This window comes from Peromyscus maniculatus, chromosome 1, assembly GCF_049852395.1.
Source record: "Peromyscus maniculatus bairdii isolate BWxNUB_F1_BW_parent chromosome 1, HU_Pman_BW_mat_3.1, whole genome shotgun sequence".
Lineage (NCBI taxonomy): Eukaryota > Metazoa > Chordata > Mammalia > Rodentia > Cricetidae > Peromyscus > Peromyscus maniculatus.
The window spans coordinates 36,760,306-36,784,899 of record NC_134852.1 but is presented as its reverse complement, the minus strand read 5'-3'; the positions used below and the strand labels follow the sequence as shown (position 1 = coordinate 36,784,899).

At 51.2% G+C, this 24,594-nt stretch overlaps 1 protein-coding gene across 10 annotated transcripts; it reads left to right on the top strand.

Moving 5' to 3' along the window:
• Positions 1–9,542: 9,542 nt before the first annotated feature.
• Slc6a16 (solute carrier family 6 member 16) lies at positions 9,543–23,010 on the top strand. 10 transcript variants are annotated; one of them, XM_042274817.2, is made up of 13 exons: positions 9,543–9,649; positions 9,775–9,910; positions 13,048–13,320; positions 13,435–13,592; positions 13,675–13,801; positions 13,902–14,080; positions 15,862–15,972; positions 16,108–16,349; positions 20,409–20,592; positions 20,869–21,070; positions 21,186–21,345; positions 21,673–21,838; positions 22,185–23,010. In XM_042274817.2, the coding sequence occupies exons 3-13, from the start codon at positions 13,068–13,070 to the stop codon at positions 22,596–22,598; spliced, it is 2,196 nt and encodes a 731-aa protein (XP_042130751.1). In that variant the 5' UTR covers positions 9,543–9,649; positions 9,775–9,910; positions 13,048–13,067; the 3' UTR covers positions 22,599–23,010. The 10 variants fall into 10 exon arrangements, with proteins under 10 accessions (XP_042130751.1, XP_076431449.1, XP_042130760.1 ...); XM_076575334.1 differs by having other exon boundaries at positions 9,562–9,649; positions 22,103–23,010; XM_042274826.2 differs by having other exon boundaries at positions 9,589–9,677.
• Positions 23,011–24,594: the final 1,584 nt, after the last annotated feature.

The window sequence follows — 24,594 nt, the reverse complement described above, 5'->3', positions numbered from 1 at the left end:
AACAACAACAAAAAAAAGATTTCAAGGAAGAGCCCGTGGTGACAAGGGCTAGGATGGCAAAGATGTGGTGAGAAAAGCCGGGCACTGCAGCACTTGGAGGCAGAGGTGGGTGGATGTCTGTGAGTTTGAGGTCTACAGAGCGAGTTCCAGGACAGCCAGGGCTACACAGAGAAACCCTGTCTTGAAAAAACAAAAAACAAAGAAAGAAAGACGTGGTGCGAGAATGGCCTGGTCCAGGAAGGCCGAGCTCCAAGGACTGCAGTGGGATCCGAGAGCAGGGTTAGCCCACAGCCCGAGGCTCGGTTCCGTGGTGGTTCACATGTGAGGTGTTAACCACAAGCTTGCGTTTTGAACATTCAGTGTCCCACTTGTGGGGCTCTTTTGAAGGCTGTTTGAGCCTGGCTGGTGGGAGTGGACCGTGGGCCAGGCCTTAGAAGTGATACTCAACCTGACTCGAGCCTGCTTTCTCTGCTTCCTGGTTCACTCCATGTTCCATGGTCATTTCTTCCCCAGCACGATAGACCAAACTCCCTTAGAAGCCAAGAGCCAAGCAAACCTTTCCTCCCTAAATGTCTTTGTGGCAAGGATTTTGTCAGAGCCGTTCAGAAATTAATAGGATGGGCACCATGGTGCAGAGGCAGGCAGATCCCAGTGACTCCAGTGCCAGTCTGATCTACACAGAGAGACCCTAGCTCCAAAAAGAAGACCAGCCGGACAAGTGCTGTAGATCCAAGGCAGGTGCCAGAAGCAGAATTCGCAAATGGTCCTCAGAGTCTGTTCCCTCCCTCACTAACTCATTTATTACCTCACCTAACATTCTTAGTTATTTCATGTGTGTGAATGTTTTGCCTGCACCCTGGTGCTCATGGAGGCCAGAAGAGGATATCAGATGTCCTGGAACTGGAGTGATTGACAGTTATGAGCTGGATTCTCAGCAAGAGCGACGAGTAATCTTTAACTGACCCATCCCTCCAGCCCCATATTTTTGGACATTTATCTTGTGTGGGTGCGTGAATGTGTATGGGCGTGTGCGGGACACAGTGCATTTGTGAGGTCTGGTCCTCTCCTTCTACCATATGGGTCCCAGGGACTGAACTCAGGTCACCGGGCCTGGCGGCAGGTGCCTTTACCCACTGAGTCACCTTGATGGCTACCGCAAACACTTATTGAGACTCAAGTGTGGGTGTGTGGGTGTTTGTGTGCCTGCTCATGCTTGTGTGTGCACATGTGTCGGGTCTTTTTCTCAGTCGCTCTCCACTTACTCTTTGAGACAGGATCTCTTCTTGTCCCTGGCGTTCCCTGATAAACTGGCTGGCTCTCCTCTGTGACCCTCCTGTCTCTACCAGTGCCCGGGTGACAGGCACACACCGCTGTGTGTCCTACGTGTATATTGGTGCCATCTCCCCCAGGCCAGGACATCTCTGCCCGGAAACCCTTGTGGTGCTGGGATGAATTCATCACATGGAGCTCTCCTCAAAGCACAGGCGAAGAGCATGTGCAGACGGCCCAGAGGGTGTCTGGAATGGGAGGCGCTGAGGGTGAGGATGGAAATTTAGGCAGGAGAACCGGGGAAGATGTTCTGAGCAGAGCCTGGACAGACAGACAGAGAGGCAGAAAGGGGAAGAAGACCCAGGAGTCTGGCATCCTAGATCAAAGGGCCTCACTGGCACGTGTGCAGAAACCCAGAACATGTGGCTGAAAGAAAGCAGGATTGACTTTTTTAAAAAAGATTTATTTATTTATTATGTATACAGCATGTGTAACTGCATGCCAGGAGAGGGCACCAGATCTCATTACAGATGGCAATGAGCCACCATGTGGGTGCTGGGAATTGAATCAGGACCTCTGGAAGAGCAGCCACTGCTCTTAGCCTCTGAGCCATCTCTCCAGCCCAGGATTGACTTCTTATGGGCTGAGTGGTGTCTGGATTCTGTTTTCTTGGCTTAGGTGGCTCACTGTTGGGTACCTAGCATCTAGAAGGGTCTTTGTCACATCATCCCAGGATGAATGAAAGGGGTGTGGGCCCCGTGGGAGGTGTTGGGGAGCAGGGGACTAGAAGGTAAACTAGATAGGATGAGAGGCGGTAAACTGAGATAAAGCAGGCCAGAGCTGCATGACACAGCCAAGGACCGTGAGGTAGTGGAAGGCTGGACTGGCTGCCCACGTTCTTTGTCCCTCCACAGGTTCCTTGCAGACATGGCTCTGCTGAGCCACCCCATCTGGCCTGGCTGTGGCTGGCTGTGGCTGGCTGTGGCTGGCTGTGGCTGGCTATGGCTGGCTGTGGCTGTCTGTGGCTGTCTGTGGTTGGCTGTAGCTGGCTGTGGCTGTCTGTGGCTGGCTGTGGCTGTCTGTGGCTGGCTGTGGCTGGCTGTGGCGCGATGTTTCCCCTGGGGTGGTACTAGGCCTGTTGGTGGCCACCCTTGTTAAGCAAGGCACGAGGCCCCTCAGCTACGTGGCCTGGGACTCGAACACTGGGAGTGCGCTCTCTCTCAGATCCTGGGGTTCCTTCCAGTCCCCTGTGGGCTGAGGACCTGACCCTTGGCTCTGATCACAGAAGACTCACTAGCCTTCACTTTCCTCCCTGCCCCACACCTCTTCTTCTTCTCCTGGGAATTTTCTGTGTTAACCCCTCTCCCGTCTCTCCATAGTCAGAGGAGGTGGTTCACTGTGACCCAGTGTGGGCCTTGGTCCTGGGCTGTATGTCTTCATCCTCATCCGCATTCCTGCATACTTTGCATACTGCCTCATCTTGGGGATTCCCTTCAGGCCTACAGCATCCCCTCAGCTCTCGTGCATGCAGAAGTGGCCAGCCACCGACTGACAAAGGGGCCTCAAAGGACATTCTAAGGACTACAAAACAAAGTCCCTATCAGCCTGAAGGCAGAGCCCCCAACTCCCTCATCAGGCCAGACATCTTGGACCTCTCACAGCAGACTGAAGAGGCAGCTCTCAACAGCAGCTTACAGCTGTGGCCCGCTGGACCGGAGGGAGAGGAGGAGCCTGGCAGCCTGCCCGGGCTCTTCTCGACACACAGTGGTGTGCACATGCACTCCAGGCTTGGCCTGCCAGCCCTGCTTCTGCTCTGTGGGTCTCCTGCAGGGGTACGGGAAGCAGAGTGCCGATGGCTGATAAATCAGTCGCTGCAGCTCCAGACTCCGAGCCTGAGGGTTTTCCCTGTAGATGTCTCATGCAGTTGGCCTTCTCCACAATGCTGTCACCCCCCCACCCCCAGAACCACATGTGTAGCCCTGAGTTCCCATGCTCTCCCGGCCCCAGGAATTCAGATGCTAGATCAACTCCCAAGCCTTGTCTAGAACCTGCTTCTCAGCCAGGAGTTCCTGAAAATGGCCTCAACAAAATGGGAAAGATGGTATCGGACTTGCTGCTAGGAATAGTAGCCCCATCACAGGCTAGAGTCTTAAAGTTCACCTCGTGTATAGCAGTGAGTGTGTGTGTATGTGTGTGTGTGTGTGTGTGTGTGTGTGCGTGTCCGCGCACCACAGCGCACATGTGGAGGTCAGAGGACAACTTGCAGGACTTGGTTGTCTCCTTCCAGCACGTGGTCCGCAGTGATGAAACTCAGGTCATCAGGTGCAGCTGAGCCATTGTACCACCCCCAGGAGTCGTTTTTGAAGTTTGTATCTCAACTCTTACTGACTAAGTGCATGTGCACATCTGCACACAGCCAGGCTGAGGTCCAGCGGAGTTCTGTGGCTGAAAAACATGGTCCCCAGCTGCTTGAAAAGAGACATTGCTGCTCTCGTGGTGGGGTCGATTAGAAGCCTGCCCAGCTAGGACGGGCCAGGTGGCTCCAGAATTGAACTGATCATTATTTTCCAGATGGCCAGAGACCAGGGAGGTCTGGAGAGCAATGGCTGCATTCTCAGCGAGCCAGAGTGGATGTTCTCCAAATGTGCTGAGAGCAGGGCTTTGGGGTTCCCGGCTCACACCTGCACTTCCGAAGACCGGGAGACTTTGAGGGCCTCTGTGGAGAGCTCAAGGGGTGGAATGGCTTCTCCCTGCCAGATCCCAGTGAAGTCAGGGGCTTCCACCTGGTCAGAGTCCATTTCTTCAGGCTCCTTCCTTCTGCTATGTATGCATCTACAGATCACCTGTCTCCAGGCCATGCAGGGGTGATGCCTGGTGGATTAGCAGCAGGTCTGAGAAGCTGAACTGTTTGCCATATGACCTAGTAGTCTATGGGCACACAAGAATTTCATAGCAGAAGACAGCAGATATATTAAAAACTGAATAACACCAAACATTCCTTGATAAACAGCTTCCTCTAGAAAAATGCCTTGACTAGGTATAGCTTTAATATACAGCTGAATCTCTATAATATATTCTTGCGGGCTGCTGCAGAACAGGATTACAAAGCAGAGCTCAAGGGTTTGGAGAAGCTGGCGGAGTATAGACCTTGCTGAGTCTCTGCTCACAGTGAAGTTTTCTCCTGTGATGCAGCTTGCTCATGGTCCTTGGCCACAGAGCCACAAGACTGTCTGGGAACAAACCCCAGGCTGCTGTAGTGGGTGTGATTGGACAACAGGAAAGCAAGTTGTCCCCTAGGTTCCTATATTAACTCTGGGATCCTTTTTGTTTCAAGCCAGTTTCCTAGTGCCCATGGGTGTGACTGAGCCTTCCCTTTGCTCTAGCCTTCTCACACGCACCTTTACCCTTCTCCTTACACTAGTGTTATGGTTATAAGGGGCCCTGGGTCCCAGACCAGGCCTGATGGCTTCTGATTTCACTCATTGTCATTCTGGTGTTTCTGAACACATCCGAAGGAGGAGCATGAGGGACCTGTGCTCATTACTTGGCCTGTCCCCATCATTTTGAAGCAGAAACCAACTTGATCATTTTAGTAAATCCTACTCTTACTCTGTGGCTTGCTGTGTAGCTGGGTGGCCGGCCCCTGATGTTATCCTCTTCCTTCTCTGGCTCTTCCCTCTCTTCCTCCTCCCAGATTTCTCCTTCTATTTATCCTCTCGGCCTGCCAGCCCCGCCTATCCTTTCTCCTGCTATGGTGGTATTTTATTTGTACTGAAATGTGATTTTAATTGTATGTTAATAAGTAAAGTTGCCTGGGGGTCAGAGCTATTAGAGCCATAGAAAGAGCATGGTGGTGGTGGTGCACGCCTTTAATCCCAGCGCTTGGTAGACAGAGCTAGGTAGATCTCTGTGTGTTCAAGGATACAGCCAGCATTGGAGACATACGCCTTTAAGACCTGGAGGTCTGTACTTACAGGCAGTGACGAGGCAGTCACGTGTTTGGGTTTACAACCAATGAGAAGGCAGAACAGAAAGACTATATTAATGACAAACACACAGGAAGTAGCTCTCTTTCGGAGAGGTAGGAGCACCGCAGGAGGAAGGGTAAGATTTTAGCTCTGAGCTCTGACCTCTTGGCTTTCTCTTTTACATTGGTTCTGTGTTTCTTATTTAGTAAGACAGTTGGTTACATCTACATCCTGCCTTGCTATTGGCCATTCAGTTCTTTATTAGACCATCAGGTGTTTTAAGACAGGCACAGTAACACAGTGTAGATGTAACGGTCTTATTAAATAAGAAACACAGAGCCAAATGCAGAGTTAAAAGCCCCAGAGGTCAGAGAGCAGTAGCTAAGAGCTGAGACTAAAACCACCTTCTTATCACCTGCTGCCACTGCTGTCCTTCCCCTGAGAAAGAGAGCTACTTCCTGTGTGTCTGTCTTTTCATTGACTTTCTGTTCTGCATTCTCATTGGTTGTAAACCCAGCCACATAACCTCCTCATCACTGCCTGTCTATACAGACCTCCAGGTCTCTATGGTTGGTATTGAGATTAAAGGTATGTGTCTCCATGCTGGTGGTGTCCTTGAACACACAGACTCTGCCTGCCATGTGATCAGATTAAGGGCATGTGCTACCACTGCCAGACTTCTGCTATGGCTTGCTTAGCTCTGACCCCCAGGCAACTTTATTTATTAACATATAAATAAAATCACATTTCAGCACAAATAAAATATCACCATAACACAGTTTCACAGAGTTAAACAAATGCAACATAAACAAAAGTAACACACCTTAAAATGATATTCTACAACATTGGTATGCATCTGTACCCTCTCAAAATTTGACAAAAGTAATATTATTAACCTAAACAAATAGCAGTTACTTAATGCCAGTAAATATCCACACACGAGATTTTCCTATTACGTGATTTTTGGTAGCTTTGTATTAATTTTTTTCTTTTTACATTTGTTGTGCATGAGTGTGTGAGTGTTGTAATAGTTTACTGGCAGAAGGTGACCTTGCTGGGTTGGAGCCAAGGGGCACCACAAAGTCACACCATGCAACAGAGCTCTCGTGGAGGTTTACTGCAGAAGGTGCAGAGGTGGCCTCTGAGCAGAGCAGGACAGAGAGGCGAGAGGAGATAGCACATGCGCATGGGGAGAGCGCTGGACTTGGTGGCTGCAGCAGCTACAGTGTCACTGTTAGTATTCTGACCCACCCCGTGAAATCCCGCCCCTGGGCGCTGCCCTGCCTCCCGACATAAAAGCCTCATTATAAGGAAACCCCTTCCCCTTCCCTTCTTGTCCACCTGCCCGTCTTCCTACTGTGAGGTGTGCACCCTCGCCCTCTCCCTCCCCTTTTTCTTTCTTTCTCCCTCTTTCCTTACCTTTCTATCTTTCTATTATAATAAACTCATTTCCACGCGGATGCAGTGCCTGGGGTATGAATGATGTGCCGCTGCCACCGCCACCATGCCCGAATGGTGGGTCTCCCCTGCTGTCCACTGCTGCCTCTGCCCAGCATCTCCCCCCACCCACCCCACCCCCGTGATCATGGCTGCTGCTGTGTCCTGCTGGGTTCCTGAGAGCAGGCCAGCGTAAATGCCTGAGTGCTAACAATGTGTATGTGTGGGTATGTGTACGCCATGGCGCCTGTGTGGGAGTCAGAGGACTACCCACGGGAGTCGGTTTACCCTCCACCATAATAGTCCTGGGCATGGCTCAGCGGGACAGGGCTTGTCCAGCATACACACCGCCTTGGATTCTGTCCCCAGTAATACCAGAGAAAGGAGGAGGAGGAAATGGAGAGATAGACAGGATTTGGTCAGCAAGATGGTTCTGTGCATGAAGGTTCCTGTTGCCAAGCCTGGTGGCCTGAGTCCAATCCTAGGTACTGAAAGGACCAAGCAGATGCCTTAACAGGCTGCTCAGTCTTCTCTCAGAGATCAGGCCTCAATTTCAGTTTCCTGAGACTTAAGCAAGCAGTTTCTGGGAGGGCCGTGAACAAAAGACACAGTCCTTGCAGTAGTTCCCTTTCTGCACTTACTCTGACTGCTAAAAGTTCAGCCAGTTGTTTACTATCTGGGACCCCTCACCAACTTAGAGTTATGTGCATGAGTCAAGGACAGAGCCTGGGCCACTGAGCCAGCCCCCACAGTCAGTACGTGCTAGGCCAGCCAGCCCCCATGGCAGCTCAAGGACAAAGCCTGGGACTTGTCTCGGACAGCTCCTAAAATGATAATTGTAACCCTCAACCAGTAAATTCAAAGGTTACATACCCTCACCCAATTAAAAGAGAACAGAGACCTTCAAAAATAAAAATAAACCAATGCGAGTTGCACCCGTGCCAAGCCCCCAATCCTCCCAACCCCCCTGAAGGGCTTGCGGTTTTTGCCTTTAAAAAGCCAGCCTCACGCCGGGCGTTGGTGGCGCACGCCTTTAATCCCAGCACTCGGGAGGCAGAGCCAGGCGGATCTCTGTGAGTTCGAGGCCAGCCTGGGCTACCAAGTGAGCTCCAGGAAAGGCGCAAAGCTACACAAAGAAACCCTGTCTCGAAAAACCAAAAAAAAAAAAAAAAAAAAAAAAAAAGCCAGCCTCACAAAGAAAGAGCAACTCCTCCCTGCCTCACTGTATTGGGTGTAGGAATGAGTTCCCTGCCTAGACTTGTATCTATAGAACAAACCTTGCTGTTGCATTCTGGACATCCTCGGTCTTTAGTGGTCTCTTTGGGGTCTCAATCTGGGCATAACAGGTACCATACGCTCCTCTGCTTTCTGAGTCAGGTCTCAATAAGTTGTTGAGGGTGACCCCAAACCCACTGTTGCCCAGGCTGACTTTTCATTTGCAATCCCCTTGCCTCAGCTGCCTAAGTAGCTGGAACGAGAAGCCTGCGCCCCCAGCCCCAGCAATCTGATGTATTTCTTATGAACTGGTAGTTAAATTCACAAGCTGATTTTTTGTTTTTGTTTTTGTTTGTTTGTTTGTTTGAGACAGGGTTTCTCTGTGTAGTTTTGGTGCCTGTCCTGGATCTTGCTCTGTAGACCAGGTTGGACCACCTGCCTCTGCCTCCTGAGTGCTGGGATTAAAGGTGTGCACCACCGCTGCCCGGCAAGCTGATTAATTTTACATTCGACTTTTAAAAATGTTTGTTTGTTAGCACATATTGGTCACACACAGAGCCGGGTCTTGTGACATCTCAGTACATGGACACCAACACTTTATTCTCCCTCATTCTGATGGGTTCACAACACGCTTCCACAGTTGGGCGTGTTTGCACATGCCCGGCGGACCTGGACACTTCCGCCTAGCCAGTTCCAGGTCAAAATAGCCATTTCCGGGTCAAGGCATCTCTCGTGACCAGGATCCATGACTTTGCATGGTTGTGTAAGAGCGTGCAAGGCAACCATGTGATCTGTGCAGGTGTGGAGTTGTTACGTGTATGCAGGTACACCACCCAGTCTTTATAAGCCGGAGCCATATTCCCAGCTCCTCTCTTCTTCTTCTCTACACGTGTCTCTTCCACAGGCCTGGGCACTCGTCTGTCTCTTTCCTCTTAATAAAACTCTTGTTAGCGGATTTTGTCGTGTTTCGTGACATTTCCTCGCAGGGTAAGAGCACCGCAAAAATAACTAACACATTCTCTCTCTTGTCCTCCCCCCTTCTTCCCCTCCCCAACTAGGTCGTCATCTACATTCATGTCTTTTTTATTTATCGACCTGAAGAGTTAAGTTAGGGTTGCTTTTCGAAGCATGGGTGAGGGGTTAAAGGCTCGTGGGCACCTTGCCGGTGACTGCGCCACAGAGCAAAGTGTCTCGCCCTCTGCGGCAACCATCAACTGTCTAGACCTCGGCTAGAGGCGGGCCTCAGGAGTGGCTTCCTACTCCATTGTGTCTGGTGTTCAGTTCACGAGGGTCCATGGAAGAAACAGGGTCACTCTAGGATGATTTTTAGCCTTTACAGCCGCTGGGAAGTCAGTCAGCCTCTGGTGAACTGACTGACTGTAGTTTCCCAAAAGGCATTTTTATTGTTATACAATTTACACCTTTAGCAAGTCAGTTTCTGCAAACCAGAACCTCTTATCTAAGTTCCCCAAATAGATGCCAGAGCAATTCCCAGTCACAGGACATCTCAGTTTTCTGAGTCCTCCCACAGTCAGATTTTGCACAAGCTTGAGCCTTTAGGAGACTCTCAGATAAGATTTACACACTTCAAATGGAAGGTTCTGGACACGAGAGGTAGCAGTCACAAAAGGCCGATCAAAGCCAGGTGCTAACATTCCGGAACCCAGCAGCTGCAAAGCTCTGTGGGAACTCCTGCTGCACCCCACGACAGGATGTTGGTGGGCCGGTAGTGTACAGGTCTGCAGGTGATCACAGCTGCTGTGAGTTAAGAATGCATAGCATGTCATGGTAACCCTGCCCTTCCCTCTCCCCATAGTCAAATGAGATTTTCTGATTTATCCACTACGGAAAAGCTCCGCTCCTCACCTTACTCTTCTTCTCTTAGGTTCCTGACTCCTTCACGCACACCCTCACTGAGATCATATGAATAGCCTCCATACTTAAGCTAGAAAGAGCCCACCAAAGTCCCCTCTGCAGCTTCAGGAGAGGCAAGACACAGCAACGAAGAGGAACTGAGGCAGGTGAGAGAGCTCAGCGGGTAAAGACACTGCCACAAAACGACAACCTGCGTCTCTGGGAACAAGCTGGTAGAAGAACGGACCCAGCAAGTTGTCTTCTGACGGCCACGTTCTCGCTGTGGCTGGGTCCTGGCATGTACACACACACACACACACACACACACACACACACACACACACACACACACACAGAGTTTTGTTTTTGTTTTGAGACAGGGTTTCTCTGTGTAGCCCTGGCTGTCCTGGGACTCGCTCTGTAGACCAGGCTGGCCTCAAACTCACAGAGATCCACCCACCTCTGCCTCCTGAGTGCTGGGATTCAAGGCGTGCGCCGCCTGGGAAATTTAGACCTCTCAGTATCACTGTAGCAGGTGATGCTGAAGGTTGGTGGACCGACCTCGCTTTGAGTAGCTTGGTTTAACTGACATTAGAAGCCTGAGTAGAGTTCCTCTCTCAGCCCACCGGGCCCCATGGTCCTCTCAGGGATACATACGTCTGTATTCAGCTTCTGAATCTTAACCCCCAGATCCTTGGCTCCCTTTAACAGTGCGTTTGCCAGAACTGCTACTTTTGGGGGGAGGGTTGGGAATTGTTCACCTAGAATTTCTTGAGATGTCCTTACAATTCTAAATTTGGAGACTCTGTTTACACTTTTAATTTTTTTTTTTTTAAATTCTTTCACACTTCCTCAAGTAGGTTCAAAAATAGTATTTGGACCTACATTTTCCTCTTTGTTTCTAGCTCATTAACATCCTTAATCTTTAAGATTCGACCTTTCCCCTCGCCGCCCTCTCTCCCTCTCTCGGGTTTGTCTGTCTGTCTGTCTGCCTTCCTTCCAAGTGGACCCGGAACTCCCAGACCGCTCCTTCTCAAGCGCTGGGATCACAGGTACGTGCCCGGCCCCGCATTTCTCCTGGCATCCGTTTTCCCCTTCACCTGTACCTGGGAATCCTAACTGGCAACTGATGACCTCACTCCGCCCGCTGGAAGCCAGATCTCCAAGGCAACCGGTGACCTCACTCGGCCCACCCAGGGCAGGGCCGCGTGTCTTCCGGCCGCAGTGACGCCACGGGCCGGCTGGGGACCCGGGGGCCGCGGCGCGGTGGGGCCGTCGGCCGCCGTCGGTGAGGTCGCGCGCTGAGGCGGGTACTGGCGGCTGCCACCGGCCTCGACGCCAGCCTCGCCCGCTCGGGAGCCCGGCCGCCGAAGGGACGCTGTAGGCGGGGCTGTCTCGGGCAGAAGGTCTGCAAACGGTACCCAGGTTTCTGGAATAACCCTGGATAGTGAGCAGCTGTGAAAAACCATGTTTTTACGTGGGGTGTGGCAGCCCAGGACAGCAGACGCAGAGGCAGGAGGATTTCTCATGTGCCAGGCCAGCTTGATCTACATAGGGAGTTCTAGGACAGCTAGAGCTACTCAGTGAGACCCTGTCTCAAAATAAGTAGACTCACTCATTTAATTCCAGCACTCGGGAGGCAGAGGCAGGTGGATTGCTGGGAGTTAGAGGCCACCCTAGCCTACGCAGCAAGTTCTGGGACAGCCAGAGCAACATAGAGAGATCCTGTCTCATGAAACAAAATAATAAGTAAATATGGCATAGGAAAATACTCATTAGACTAGAAGAAAAATGTGTGGAATTTATGAAAAATTCATATAGTACATATAGAGATATTAATACATAGGTTATATCCTGTGTAAAATAATATCCACATATACTATAACAAAAGTTTCTCCAGTCTCAGTGTTACAAGATAAAAAGGTCATGTGATATAAGTTTGTAAGTTTAGCTGTGTCTCCTTCCAAAACCTAAAGGAGCAAACATTTAATGTCAAGGATTTGCCAGGGTTTCTTGTTTCGTTTTGTACTCTTGCGACAAAGTCTCACTGTGTAGCCCAAGTTGGCCTCGAACTCTTGATCCCTCCCGGTCAGCCTCAGGAGTTGGGGTATGATGGGTGTGCCACCACACCCAGCTTGAACTAGTTAAAACTGGAACCTCAAATGTCAACCAGCAAACTGGAGAGATAGTTTAGCAGCTGAGAGGACTTACTGTTCACAGCACCCACAGCAGGCATAGGCCGTCTCAGCAGCCTGTAATTCAGCTCCAGGAGATCTGACGCCCTCTCCTGGCCTCCACAGGCATTTATACTCATGGGCACCCACCACCCCAACACAGCTAAAAAAAAAGTCAACCAGGAGGTATCCCACCTAGCAAACAGCACTCTCCCTTCCTAAGTTCAAAGCTTGCTGGGTGGCTCCTGCTCTGTTCCCGAAGAGAATGCTGGCTGCACTCTGCCTACAGAAGAGGCCCAAGGCTTTTCCTAGGGAGAGAAGCAGCCTGGGAGCTGGCATCCCAGGACCATGGCAAGGCACGTCCATGTACACAGCTGTGCATGCATGTAAATGAGGACGGTCGCCCCCTGGCACTGGACGGGCGTTAATGTGCAAAGTGCTGTCTTCAAACCCTACTGGAGAGGCAGTGGGCAAAGTGCTCACTGTGGGGGCGTGAGGACCTGAGTTTAGTGCCCAGCGTCTGCATAAAAGCCTAGTGTGGTGGCACAGGGCAGCACCTGTAATCCCAGTGATGGGCAGGTAGAGACATGGATCCCCAGAGGTCACTGACTAGCCACTTTAGCCAAATATGAACACTAGGTTCAGTGCTGGACTTGGAAAAAGTAAGATGGAGCATGATTGAGGAAGACATGGTATTGAACTCTGACCTCTACATACATGTACACACACACACACACACACACACACACACACACACACACACACACACAATTAACATACACTCACAAAAGAGAAAAAAAGGTGTTTTCATTATTTAAGATTTACTTTTATTGCCGGGCGGTGGTGGCGCACACCTTTAATCCGAGCACTTGGGAGTCAGAGGCAGGTGGATCTCTGTGACTTCTAGGCCATACTGTTCTACAGAGTGAGTTCCAAGACAACCAGGGATACACAGAGAAACTCTGCCTCAAAAAAACCACGCGCGCACACACACACACAAAATAATAAAATAAATTAATTAAACACCCCCACATCCCATGCCCAAAGGAGTGCTTTCTGCCCGTCCACTTCCCTGTGCCTCTCTGGACACTGGTTCTACCCTAAAGTCTGCTGTTTTTGGTGACCTTAAGACCCCTTTAGGAGTTGAGCCATGGACCAACATCTCAAAGCATCTCCCAAGGCTAAGAAGGAAGAGCATGTGGAGGAAGAGTCCACATCCAGCAAGAGGAGCACCAACCCTACACCCCTGTCCTGGGGCTTCAAGACCAAAAAGATCCGAATTACCAAAATCCCGAACCACTTCCAGGCACAGAAGGCAGAGAACATCCTGGTCTTGGTGTCCTTTTCCATCGGGCTCGGCAGCATGTGGCGCTTCCCTTACCTGTGCCACCAGAATGGAGGCGGTGAGGCCAGGGCCTGTGCTGCGAGGTTGAGGAAGGGGTCAAGGCCTCCAGGGAGGAGTGGGAGGGGCCAGGGGCTCCCAGCTGCCTGAGCAAGCCCCCCCCCCCCCCCCGCAGGCAGCTTTCTGCTGGTGTACCTCCTCCTCCTGCTGCTGGTGGGGATCCCCCTCCTGTACATGGAGATGATCATCGGAGAGTGGCTGTGTGTGGACAACATCCGGGCCTGGAAGCAGCTGGTCCCCTGGCTCAGTGGTTTGGGCTACTCCAGCGTACTGGTAGGTGGGGGCTGGCAGCCCGCAAGTTCCCGGTGCCTGGTCTCCTTTGCTTCGCCCCTCAGGCCCACCTTGTTCTCCCCAGGCTTGTGTCTTGGTGAGCTTGTACAACAGTGTCCTGATCTCCTGGAGCCTCATCTACCTTGGCCAGTCCTTTGTTTATCCTCCACCGTGGACATACTGCCCCGTGGTGGGAAACGTCAGTCTGATTGGTGAGGAGAGGGTCGGGGGGATGGGTTGGCTGAGATGCAAGCTACAGGGGCACCATGTGAGGTGGCCCCTAAGTATCTGGATCTCCCCCCCCCCCCACAGACCTCTCCTGCCTTCGGACAGTACCCCACCAGTATTTCTGGTATCACACCACCCTCCAAGCCTCCGACCAAATGGAAGAAGGGATTGAGGTGCTGGTCCTGAACATCACCCTGTGTCTCTTGGCCACCTGGACCTTCCTGTGTGTCATCATGATCTTTAGGATAAAGATTTCAGTGCTAGTAAGTGCCCCAATGGCCACCTTCCTGCTGGGCCTCAGGGCATCCAAGTGTTCAGAGGACAGGTTCATGTACCAGCCACCAGCGTCCCCAGCAAGGGTCCCAGGGAAGAGGCAGGCCATAGGCACCTCAAGGAAGCTGTTGACATGACTCTCTGGTCACCACCCCTCACATCCACATCAGTGCACAGAACTTGGCCCATCCATCCTATCTCCTAGGTTCACCCTGGGCCCTGGCCTCCACCTCCCTGGCCCTGGCCTCCACCTCCCTGGCCTCCAGCATGTGCCTGGTAATCTGCAGAGCTGATTTCCTTTCTAGTGCCCTTCTCTAGTGTGTGAGGTGCCTGTGGCTGCCCCATCTCCACACTCTGGTCTCTGCGTCCATGTGAACCTCCGGACGCCCTCCGGCATCCCCGGAGGCCCAGCACACTAACCCCGACCCCAGGCCTGCAGATACGGCCTCCACCAGGACTCTCGGCCCAGAGTGGAAGGGCCTCTCTCTCTCCCATTCCTCTTCTCATCAGAAACCCTGACAGGAGCAGCTTTCCCTAGGAAGCGTGAGGGTGTGCAGTCCTCTGTGGAGGGGAAGGCGTGGCAGCGTGTGACCCCACGTGCTGGGGATCTGCACATCCTCGGCTCTCCACAGAACAGGAGGCCGTGTAGGCTACACACTAGTGCTCAGATGGTTTCTCCTCTTCCTCTTTTACTCCATCCATGTCCAAAGGGTGTTGACACGTACATTCAAGGTAGGTCTTTCCCTCTCAACTGATCCTCTCTGACAGAGCTCCACAGACACACCCAGAGGCATGCTCCACCTCCAGAATGCTTCTAAGTCCAGGCAGGCTGATAGTGGGGGTTAGTCTTCACAGCCTGCGGGGTAAGAAGCATGGCCAGACAGTGGTGGCACCCACCTTTGATCCCAACACTTGGAAGACAGAGACAAGTGAATCTCTGAGTTCGAGGCCAGCCTGGTCTACAAAGTGACTTCCAGTATGTCCAGTGCTACACAGGAAACCCTGCTTTGAAAAACAAACAAACAAACAAACAAACAAACAAACAAACAAACAAAAGACACAAGCGTGGGGGTCTGAGTTTTATCTCCAGCACCCATGTAAAAAAAAACAGGCCTAAGCCGGGCGGTGGTGGCGCACGCCTTTAATCCCAGCACTCGGGAGGCAGAGCCAGGCGGATCTCTGTGAGTTCGAGGCCAGCCTGGGCTACCAAGTGAGTTCCAGGAAAGGCACAAAGCTATACAGAGAAACCCTGTCTCGAAAAACCAAAAAAAAAAAAAAAAAAAAAAAAAAAAACAGGCCTAAAGGCACGCTTGGAATCCCAGGACCGGGTGTGGAGATGGGAGACGGCCAGCAGCCTTCTCTAGTCGGGCCAGTGAGACCTGTCTCAGAAAACAAGCTGGACAGCAAGAGGGGATGGCGTTTGCCGGGCCGGGACTGTGTGGCAGGACTTCGAAGTAAAGGGGGGGAGGGGAAGACACATAAGGACTTTGGAGACAGGAACACGATTCTGTGTGGTTTGGGGGCATGGGTGGCATGGGGTACTGGGAGGCTCCTGTCGTGACCTTTTGTCTGTGCAGGGGAGTATGCACAGCTTGTGCAGGCCAGGGGTCAACCTTGGGTGCCAGTCCTCAGGCAATGGCACCTTGTTCGTCTCCCACTGACCCATTCCCTCTCCAAGCCGCTGACACCCGCCTCCTCACGGCGTCCTGCCGACCCGCAGCCCTGCTAACGTTCTCTGTCTTCCCCCTTCCTGCTTCTCTTGACCGGGTAGATGCGGATTTTCTCCATAGTCTTCCCCTGCGTCCTCCTCTGCTGCTTCTTCCTCCGAAGTCTCTTCCTACAAGGTGCCATGGCTAGCCTCAGGCGCCTAGTGACCACAGAGGTGAGTCCTCTACCTCACTTCGCCAGGCCTCCTGGGTCCATCCCTCGCTACAGCATCCCTCTCTCCTCCCAGCCTGCACCCTCGCCTCCGCCAGCTCCTTGGTGACCTCGCCTGAGAATCCTCTCTCTCCCACAGCTCTCTAGCTTGTTATCCCTGGACATGTGGCGTCAGGCTGGAGGCCATGTGCTCTACTCCCTGGGCCTTGGCATGGGCACCATCATCACCTTCTCTTCCTCCCAGAATAGAGGTGACAATTATATCAAGCTGGCCTCCATTATGGCCGCGGCCAACCTGGCGACTTCATTGCTGAGCACGTCCATCATCTTCCTGGTGCTGGGGTTCTGGACCACAACCAGCGGCTCCAGCTGCATTGAGAAGTGAGTGGCACACCCGGCAATGAGTAGCAGAGGCCTTCCCACCTCAGCCGCCCTCCAGCGCCACAGTCCTGTAGGCCAGACCCTTCCATTGGAACCAACTTCACCTTTTCCTCAGAGTAAACAACCAAAAGAGGGAACCCACCAATGCCCAGTGCCTAATGGAAGAAAACACTTTCAGAAATTGCCAGTGAAGCTAAGGAACATTTCCAGATTGCTTATTTAACCAGAAGGCTGCTGTCACAGCTTGCCGCGACACAGGCAGCAGCCATTGGCGTGGACTGTGTGTGAGCTTCGAAGGGCTAAGTGTTGGCGCGCAGTCAGGTGCTCTGCTTACTGGTCCTGGGTGTGGCCCAGGCTTTTGTTTGTTTGTTTGTTTGTTTGTTTTTGGAGACAGGGTCTCACTGTCTATCCGAAGCTGGCCTGTACTTCACTATGTAGACCAGACTGGCCTCATATTCATAGAGATCCACTTGCCTCTGCCTCTCAAGTGCTGGGGTTAAAGGAGCATGCCAGGACAAGAGAGATTGCTTAGTGGTTAAGAACACTGGCAGCAGCCGGGCGGTGGTGGCGCACGCCTTTAATCCCAGCACTCGGGAGGCAGAGGCAGGTGGGTCTCTGAGTTTGAAGACAGCTTGGTCTATAGAGCGAGATCCAGGACAGCCAGGGCTACACAGAGAATCCCTGTCTTGGAAAACAAAAACCAAACCAAACTAAAAGTCAAACAAACAAACAAACAAACAAAAAGAATACTGGCTGCTCTTCAGAGGACCTGGGTTCAATACTCAGTACCCACATGGTGACTCACAACCATCTATAATTCTAGCCGGGGGATCCAACACCCTCTTCTGGCCTCTGAGGGCACTGCCCACACAAAGTAGACACACACACATGCAAGTAAAACTCCCATACACACAAAATAATAAAAGTATGTGCCGCCACAATGGGCACAGAACTGGAATTTGTTTTGTATACACCAATTTTCTGATACACTTTTAATTATTTTTTTTTAAAGATTTATTTATTGTGTATACAGAAGAGGGCGCCAGATCTCATTACAGATGGTTGTGAGCCACCATGTGGTTGCTGGGAATTGAACTCAGGGCCTCTGGAAGAGCAGTCAGTGCTCTTAACCACTGAGCCATCTCTCCAACCCTAATTATTTTATTTTTTTAGACATTGTCACATAATTTTCCCCGCCCTTCCTTCTAAACCTTCCCATAAGCCTCTCCTTGCTCTTTTTCAAATTCATAGTCTCTTGTTTTCATTAATTGTTGTAACAGTCACAGATTTTGAGTAGCTCAGACAGTTTTCCTTCCGATTAGGAGGTCACGGGCAGGAAGGTTAGGGTTAGCAGAACGTTCGTTTGCTTGCTTGGTGCACGTCTAAGCACGCATGTGGAGGTCAGAGCACAGCTTTGTGCGCTCTCTCTGTCTCTGTCTCTCCCTCTCTGTGTCTCTGTCTCTGTCTCTCTCTGTGTGTCTCTCTGTCTCTCTCTCTGTCTCTCTCTCTCTCTCTCTCATGTGGTTCAGAGAGCAAACTCCAGTTTGTATGGCAAGTGATCTGAACTATCTCATGGGCCTAACTTTTTTGACTTGTTTTGTTTTTCGAGATAGGGTTTCTCTGTGTAGCCTTGGCTGTCCTGGAACTCACTATGTAGACCAGGCTGGCCTCGAACTCAGAGATCCACCTGCCCCTGCTTCCTGAGGGCTGGGATTAAAGGTGTGTGACACCACTACCTGGCTTTTTTTTTTTAAAGGCAGGGTCTCATGTTGCCGAAGTTGGCCTTGACCTCTGTGTAGCTGAGGATGACTTTGAACTTGTGACCCCCCTTCTCTTGGCCTCCTGAATGCTGAGATGACAGGCAGGTCCACAATAGCAAGCTTACATCTGAGAAACTGAAAGTAAAACCTCAATGAGGCCACACCGCCATGCCTGCCGGGATTACAGTTGACTAAGTGAGAGCCAGTGTGCATGGGAAGCTACAGGAAGCCTTGGGCTTTGTTGGTGGATGCGCGAAACAATTCCACTGTCTTTGGAGACAGGTACTTCTCAAAGTCAAATCACCTGCCCTGCGACTCCTGCCCACTGCCACTGCTCACCTAGTGACAGACATCTGAGTCTCAGCTTTGTTCACAGTGACCTAAGCGGTGACTGACATTGTCTCCCAGTAGGCAGGTGTGTAATTGCAATCTGAAACCCTAGCAATAAGATTTCATTTAAAAAAATTAGCCTAGCCATCAACTAATGGAGTACTAGGTACCAGTGAAAAAGGCGTGGCTGCTGCAGTTTCCGGTCAGGGGTTCTATTGCTGGGAAGAGACACCACGACCACGGCAACTCTTGTAAAGAACAAAACAAACAAACAAACAAACCCATTTAATCGGGGTGGCTCACTCACAGTTTCAGAGGTTCAGTCCATTATCGTCATGACGGGGAGCATGGCGGCGTGCAGGCAGAGGCGGTGCTGGAGCTGGGCATGCTGCTCCTTGACCGGAAGGCAGCAGGAAGTCGACTTGTCCTGTGGTGTCACGCTGAGGGAAGCTTGAGCGAAAGAGACCTCAAAGCCCGCCCCCACAGTGACACACTTCCTCCAACAAGGCCACACCTCCTAATAGTGCCACTCCCCATGAGATTACGGGGCCAGTTACATTCACACTCCCACAAACACTCCCCAGAGTTGTGTGTTGATGCTATTTGGAGGCAGATGTTTGAGAGTGTCAATTAAAATCAGAAGAGGTCACTAGGATGGGTTCTCATGATACAATGTGGTTTTATAAGAAAAGGAAGTAATCTGGACAGTGGTGGCACACACCTTTAATCCCAGCATTTGGGAGGCAGAGGCAGGTGGACCTCTCTGAGTTCGAGGCCAGCCTGGTCCACAGAGAGAGTTCCAGGACAGTCAGGGCTACACAGAGAAACCCTGTCTGGAAAAAAACAAAACAAAAAAAAAAAAGAGGAAATTAAATTATGGCCCAGTTATCAATGGTTCTCAACCTTCCTAATGCTGCAACCTTTTAATACAGTTCTTCATTTTGTGCTGACCCCCAACCATGAAATAATTTTCATTGAGACTTCATAACTGTAATTTTGCTACTGTTATGAATTCTAATATAAATATTTGTTTTCTAATATAAATATTTGTCTTAGGTGACCTCTGTGAAAGGTCATTTGGCGCTGCCCCCCAAAGGGGCTGTGATCCCCAAGTTGAGAACCCCTGGCTCAGTAGTTAGGAATGATGGCTGCTTTCCCAGAGGACCACGGTTTGAGTCTAACACCTACCTGGTGGCTTTCAACCCTCTGTAACTCCATTACCAGGGCACCCAACACCCTCGGCTCACCTTAGGCACCAGGCATGTACATGATGCACAGCCATACATGCAGGCAAAACACCCATACACATAAAAATTAGAATTTATTATTATGTTCATTTAAAAATAAATAAAAAATTGCTGTGCAGAGTGGCGCACGCCTTTAATCCCAGACTCGGGAGGCAAAAGCAGGCAGATCTTTGTGAGTCCCAGGCCAGCCACGGATCCATACTGAGACTCTTTAGATTTTCCAAGAATATTATTTCTTTGTCTCTGTCTGTGCCTGTGTGAGTTCAGGGCACTACCTGCATGCTTGGCCCGGGCAAGCCAGCAGAGGGCACCGGAGCCCCCAGCTGGACTTGGAAAGGGCTGCGAGCGTCAGGTGTCCTTCGCAAAGGCAGCGGGCGCTCTGAACTGCTGGGCCACTGGTTTGTTTCCTTTTCATCTTTTTTAAGTTAAAGGCAAAAAAGCCAGTGTTGGTGGCGTTGGTTTCAGCCCCAGCACTGGGGAGGCAGAGACAGGTGGATCTCTGAGTTCAGAGCGAGTTCCAGGACAGCCAGGGCTACACAAAGAAACCCTGTCTCAACAAAAACAACACAAAGATTGCCACACACACACATACACAAAAGATACGGCCCCCGACCTCGGACTTGCAGACAATCTCACCACACTTGGTCCTCATTCTCCTTGTTGGCCATGGCTAACGAACCAGCCTTCTCTGCCTGTCTTCTTTTCTCTCCCTGCCCTATCAGAAATGTCTCCAATCTGATCAGGATGATAGACGAAGGCGTGCTACCCCAGACCTCCTGGCTCCCCAAAGACATCATCCACAGACCGCCACAGGAATACCTGACCTGGGTCAGCCAGCTCCCCAGGAACCTCCAGAAAGAGGTGGTGCATTTATCCCTGCCCTGCAGCATCCTGGTGCAGGAGAAGGTGCGTCTGTCACGGAGGCCAGCCTGGCAGCCTCACGGCAGCCAACAGTGCTAGTCATGGCTCTGCCACCACATCTGTGTGCTGCGGCTCACATCGGGGTGGGGCAAGACCATGGAGGCCACACAGCCAAGGAGGGCCAACTTTCAACACTTTTACCTTCAGTTTCCATGCTGAGTGTCTGTCTGTCTCTACCCATGGCAGACATTACTAGTCAAGTCTGATACCAACCCCATCCCATCCAGACACTGCACTGCCTCAGAGCCCTTCTCCCCACAGGTCATGGAGAGCCCTGGCCTGGCATACGTGATCTTCTCTCAAGTCGCCTCATTGTTTCCTGGTTCCTCTTTCTGGGCCATCATGTTTTTCATGGTTCTGGTCATCACAGGTCTGGGCACCATGATAATGCTCCTGGAGGGCATCGTGCCTCCCCTGCAGAACAACATCCCCACCTTCACAAAGTATCCCAAGCTGGTCCCAGGTACAAAAGCCCTACCCTGTAACCTTCCCCGTACCTACCTCACCCCAAGCACCCAGGGTTCACATGGACCCCAACTCACAAACCCCAATGTAGCTCCATCCACCTCCACCCTTAGTGGTTGTCTGCTTGGGAGGACTTCTGGGCAGCATCGTCTTCACCAGCCGCCCCGGAAGCTACATGGTGTTGCTGTTCGATGACCACCTGGTCCCTATGGTCCTCGTCACCATTGTGGTGTTCCAGAACCTTTCTCTGGCTTGGGTCTATGGAATCAGGAGGTGATTTCCAATCCCGGGGGAGTTGCTTAGCTACCAAAGCCATCCTAGGCCTTCAGGGTGCACAGGCACTCCATGGGAGTCGAGGTCCTCAGAGAGCAGGCAGATGCTACAGGAAGATGCAGTCTCAAGCACACTGAAGGCCAAGGGCTGTGGTGGTACAGTCCCGTGGACTGAATTATTCTCATGGGATGACAAAACACGGCCCAGAGCCAGGGAGGGCCTGGGACCCCACACCAAACATCAGGAGTTTCTGAGAGAGCCAGAGATGGAAGGTCTACCTACGCCCAGGCCCTCATGTCCTGAGGGTCACCTCCTTCCTTCATCCAGGTTTAGGGCTGAGATGTTTGGCCAGCTGGGCCGCCTGGTGTGGGCGCCCTTCACCTTCCTGTGGAGCTACGTGACATTGCCCACACTGCTTTCTCTGTTCATCATCTACTTCCTGAATCTCTATCACAGGGAACCCCTCAATTATATCGCCTGGAATAACAGTATGGTACGGCCCTGCCCATGGGAACCTGGAGGCCGGGCACCCCACCCTGTATCTCCTACCCTCAGGGACCTGGAGACACCAAACCCCAATCACATAAACTCAGCCCCCCCCCCTCCCATCCTGCATCTCTTATCCCCAGGGACTTGGGGAACCCTGTACCCTGAGCACCCAGACTGAGCCCTCAGCTGAATCTCCTGCCCCGGGGACCTGGGGACACTGCACCCAGACTGAGCCCTCCCCCTGGTGGTCTACTGTCCCTGTTCCCAGGGCCAGGAAGTGAAGCAGGGATCTGGGGACACTGCACCCAGACTGAGCCCTCCCCCTGGTGGTCTGCTGTCCCTGTTCCCAGGGCCAGGAAGTGAAGCAGCCTTACCAGAAGATAGTCCTGAGCTGGGTCACCTTCCTCAGCATCCTGGCACTCCTGCCTATTCCCGTGCCGACACTGTACCACTGGTGGTACCTGGATGACCACATTATCTGCGAGATCGTAGAAGAAGAGCCTTCATCCTCTAAAAAGACAGAAAATATATTCAACGTGGCCAACCAGTGGCCTGCACACTCCCAGAGAAGACTCACCTTCAGAGCCCAGGACAAAAGCCAGACTCTACTCCTAGGCAAGATTCCCGGAGAGACCTTCTTCCTTAGTACCCTCAACCCTGTTGGCAAAATGGGAACAGGTTCATCCTTACCTATCCCCGAGGCACCAGAGCTCATGACCCTCGCAGCAAGTGATCTGGACTTCCTCAGCGCTGGACAGAAGTGACAGGCATCTCGAGGCTTCTGCAGTGACCACGTCACCTGTTTTCAGTAAGTGGTGATGTGCACCAAGCTAGTACCTGCCTCACCAAAGCAGAAGATGGATTTGCAAAAACCCAGTCCAAACTCTTGTGAGGGCCCTCACTGGGCCTTGGACAGGCACAGTCGACCTCAGAAGCCCGTCTTCCAGCAGTCTGGATGCTGTGCCCAAGGCCCCCTGACTCTGTGATGTGGACACAGTTTTAGTGTGCCCATATGGATGTCTAGCACAGCCCCAGTTCCTAAGAGACACAGAGCCCCCTCTATCGCTGTGGAGCCATCATGCTTGGGAGCGGTGTAGCTGACCTCCCAGGGACGATGGTCTCAGATGGTGTCAAGATAGCAATGTTGTCTGTCAATAAATGAGGTAGTGGACTACACATCCCAGCTGTGGGCACAGAGCTCTCTCTCTCTCATACACACACGCGCACTTCGCACAGTAGCCTGGGGACCTGGGACCCTCCGGCTGTGTGGACACAGGTCCTAAGCAGCCCACCCATGAGGAAGGTGCAGGACGTACTACCTTCCAAGGTATAAGCTGATATCGACCACCATGCTGGCCCCCAGGACCGAGTCTGCCCACATGTCACTGCTCTCACTGAGAAGGCAAGGCACGAGAACCACACCTGGCATACGACCGAACCTCCGTGAGCACTCAGTTCATGATGGGAGTAGAGCCTAGTACTCAGCAGCTTCCAAGCCATAGGCCTTTCCCTAGCAACCAAAGGCTCTGGCCCATCTCTATCCACCGGTTTACATTGTCTGTTCATCCCACAGGTCTCTGAATGGTCCTTATCACACAGGAGACATACACACACACTAAAAACCCATGCCATAAACACACATACATTTTATTATTGAGTTAAAATAGTGAAAAACAAGACACCCAAATTTCTCTTTTTTTTTTTTTAATTTTTTTTGAAAAATTTTACACGAGTGCTTTGTTGGCATGTGCACCACATACATGAGCCATGTGAGCACTCGGTTCCCTTGAGAATCGTGGATTTCAGAAGAGGGCATTGTGTTGTTCTCTTTACTCTTTGGTCTTTGGTCTTGGGGGCCCACCACCCAGATTTCAAATAAATCACACACACAGAGGCTTAGTCTTTCTTATAAATGCCCAGCCTTAGCTTGGCTTGTTTCTTGCCAGCTTTACTTAACTTTAAATTATCCCGTCTACCTTTTGCCTCTGGGCTTTTTCCTTTTCTTACTTCTGTAAATCTTACTCTGTGTCTGGCTGTGTGGCTGGCCTCTAGAGTCCCCTCCTCCTCGAGCTCTTTGATCTCCCATCCCAGATTTTTCCTTCCATTTATTCTCTCTGCCTGCCAGCTCCGCCTATTCTTTCTCCTGCCTCACTATTGGCCGTTCAGCTCTTTATTAGACCATCAGGTGTTTTAGACAGTTAAAGTAACACAGACAGCTTTACAAAGCTAAACAAATGCAACATAAAAGAATGCAACACATCTTTGCATCTTTAAAACAAATGTCATACAGCATAAACAAATGTAACACATCTTAAAATAATATTCCACAACAGCATTGGATCCCCTGGGACTTGAGTTACAGGTGTTTGTGAGCTGCCATATGTATGCTGAGAGCCATATTCTTAGAAGAGCAGCCAGTGCCCTTAACTGATGGGCTATCTCTCCAGTTTTTAGAGTTCTTGAATGGTAAACCTGACTTTGGAATGTTTTTCACTCATTTAAGTGAAGGTGTCTAATACACTGTGATGTCCCTCCAGCCAAACAGTGACACTCACTCAGAGAGATCCTGAAAACGTTCAGTACTGCATTCCCTGAAGCCTGCTGGGAATCGGGAACAGAATAGGGCATCTAATTCTACCTGAGAGGCACCACCACACAAGCCCAAACAGTTGTTTTTCCTTTCTTTCTTTCTTTCTTTCTTTCTTTCTTTCTTTCTTTCTTTCTTTCTTTCTTTCTTTCTTTCTTTCTTTCTCTTTTTTC

Coding starts and splice junctions, on each gene's coding strand:
- Slc6a16 (XM_042274817.2), top strand. CDS start 13,068: ATGGACCAACATCTCAAAGCATCTCCCAAGGCTAAGAAGGAAGAGCAT. Junction 16,350..20,408: donor GGCTCCAGCTGCATTGAGAA/GTGAGTGGCACA, acceptor CTGCCCTATCAG/AAATGTCTCCAATCTGATCA. Junction 21,346..21,672: donor TGGGTCTATGGAATCAGGAG/GTGATTTCCAAT, acceptor TCCTTCATCCAG/GTTTAGGGCTGAGATGTTTG.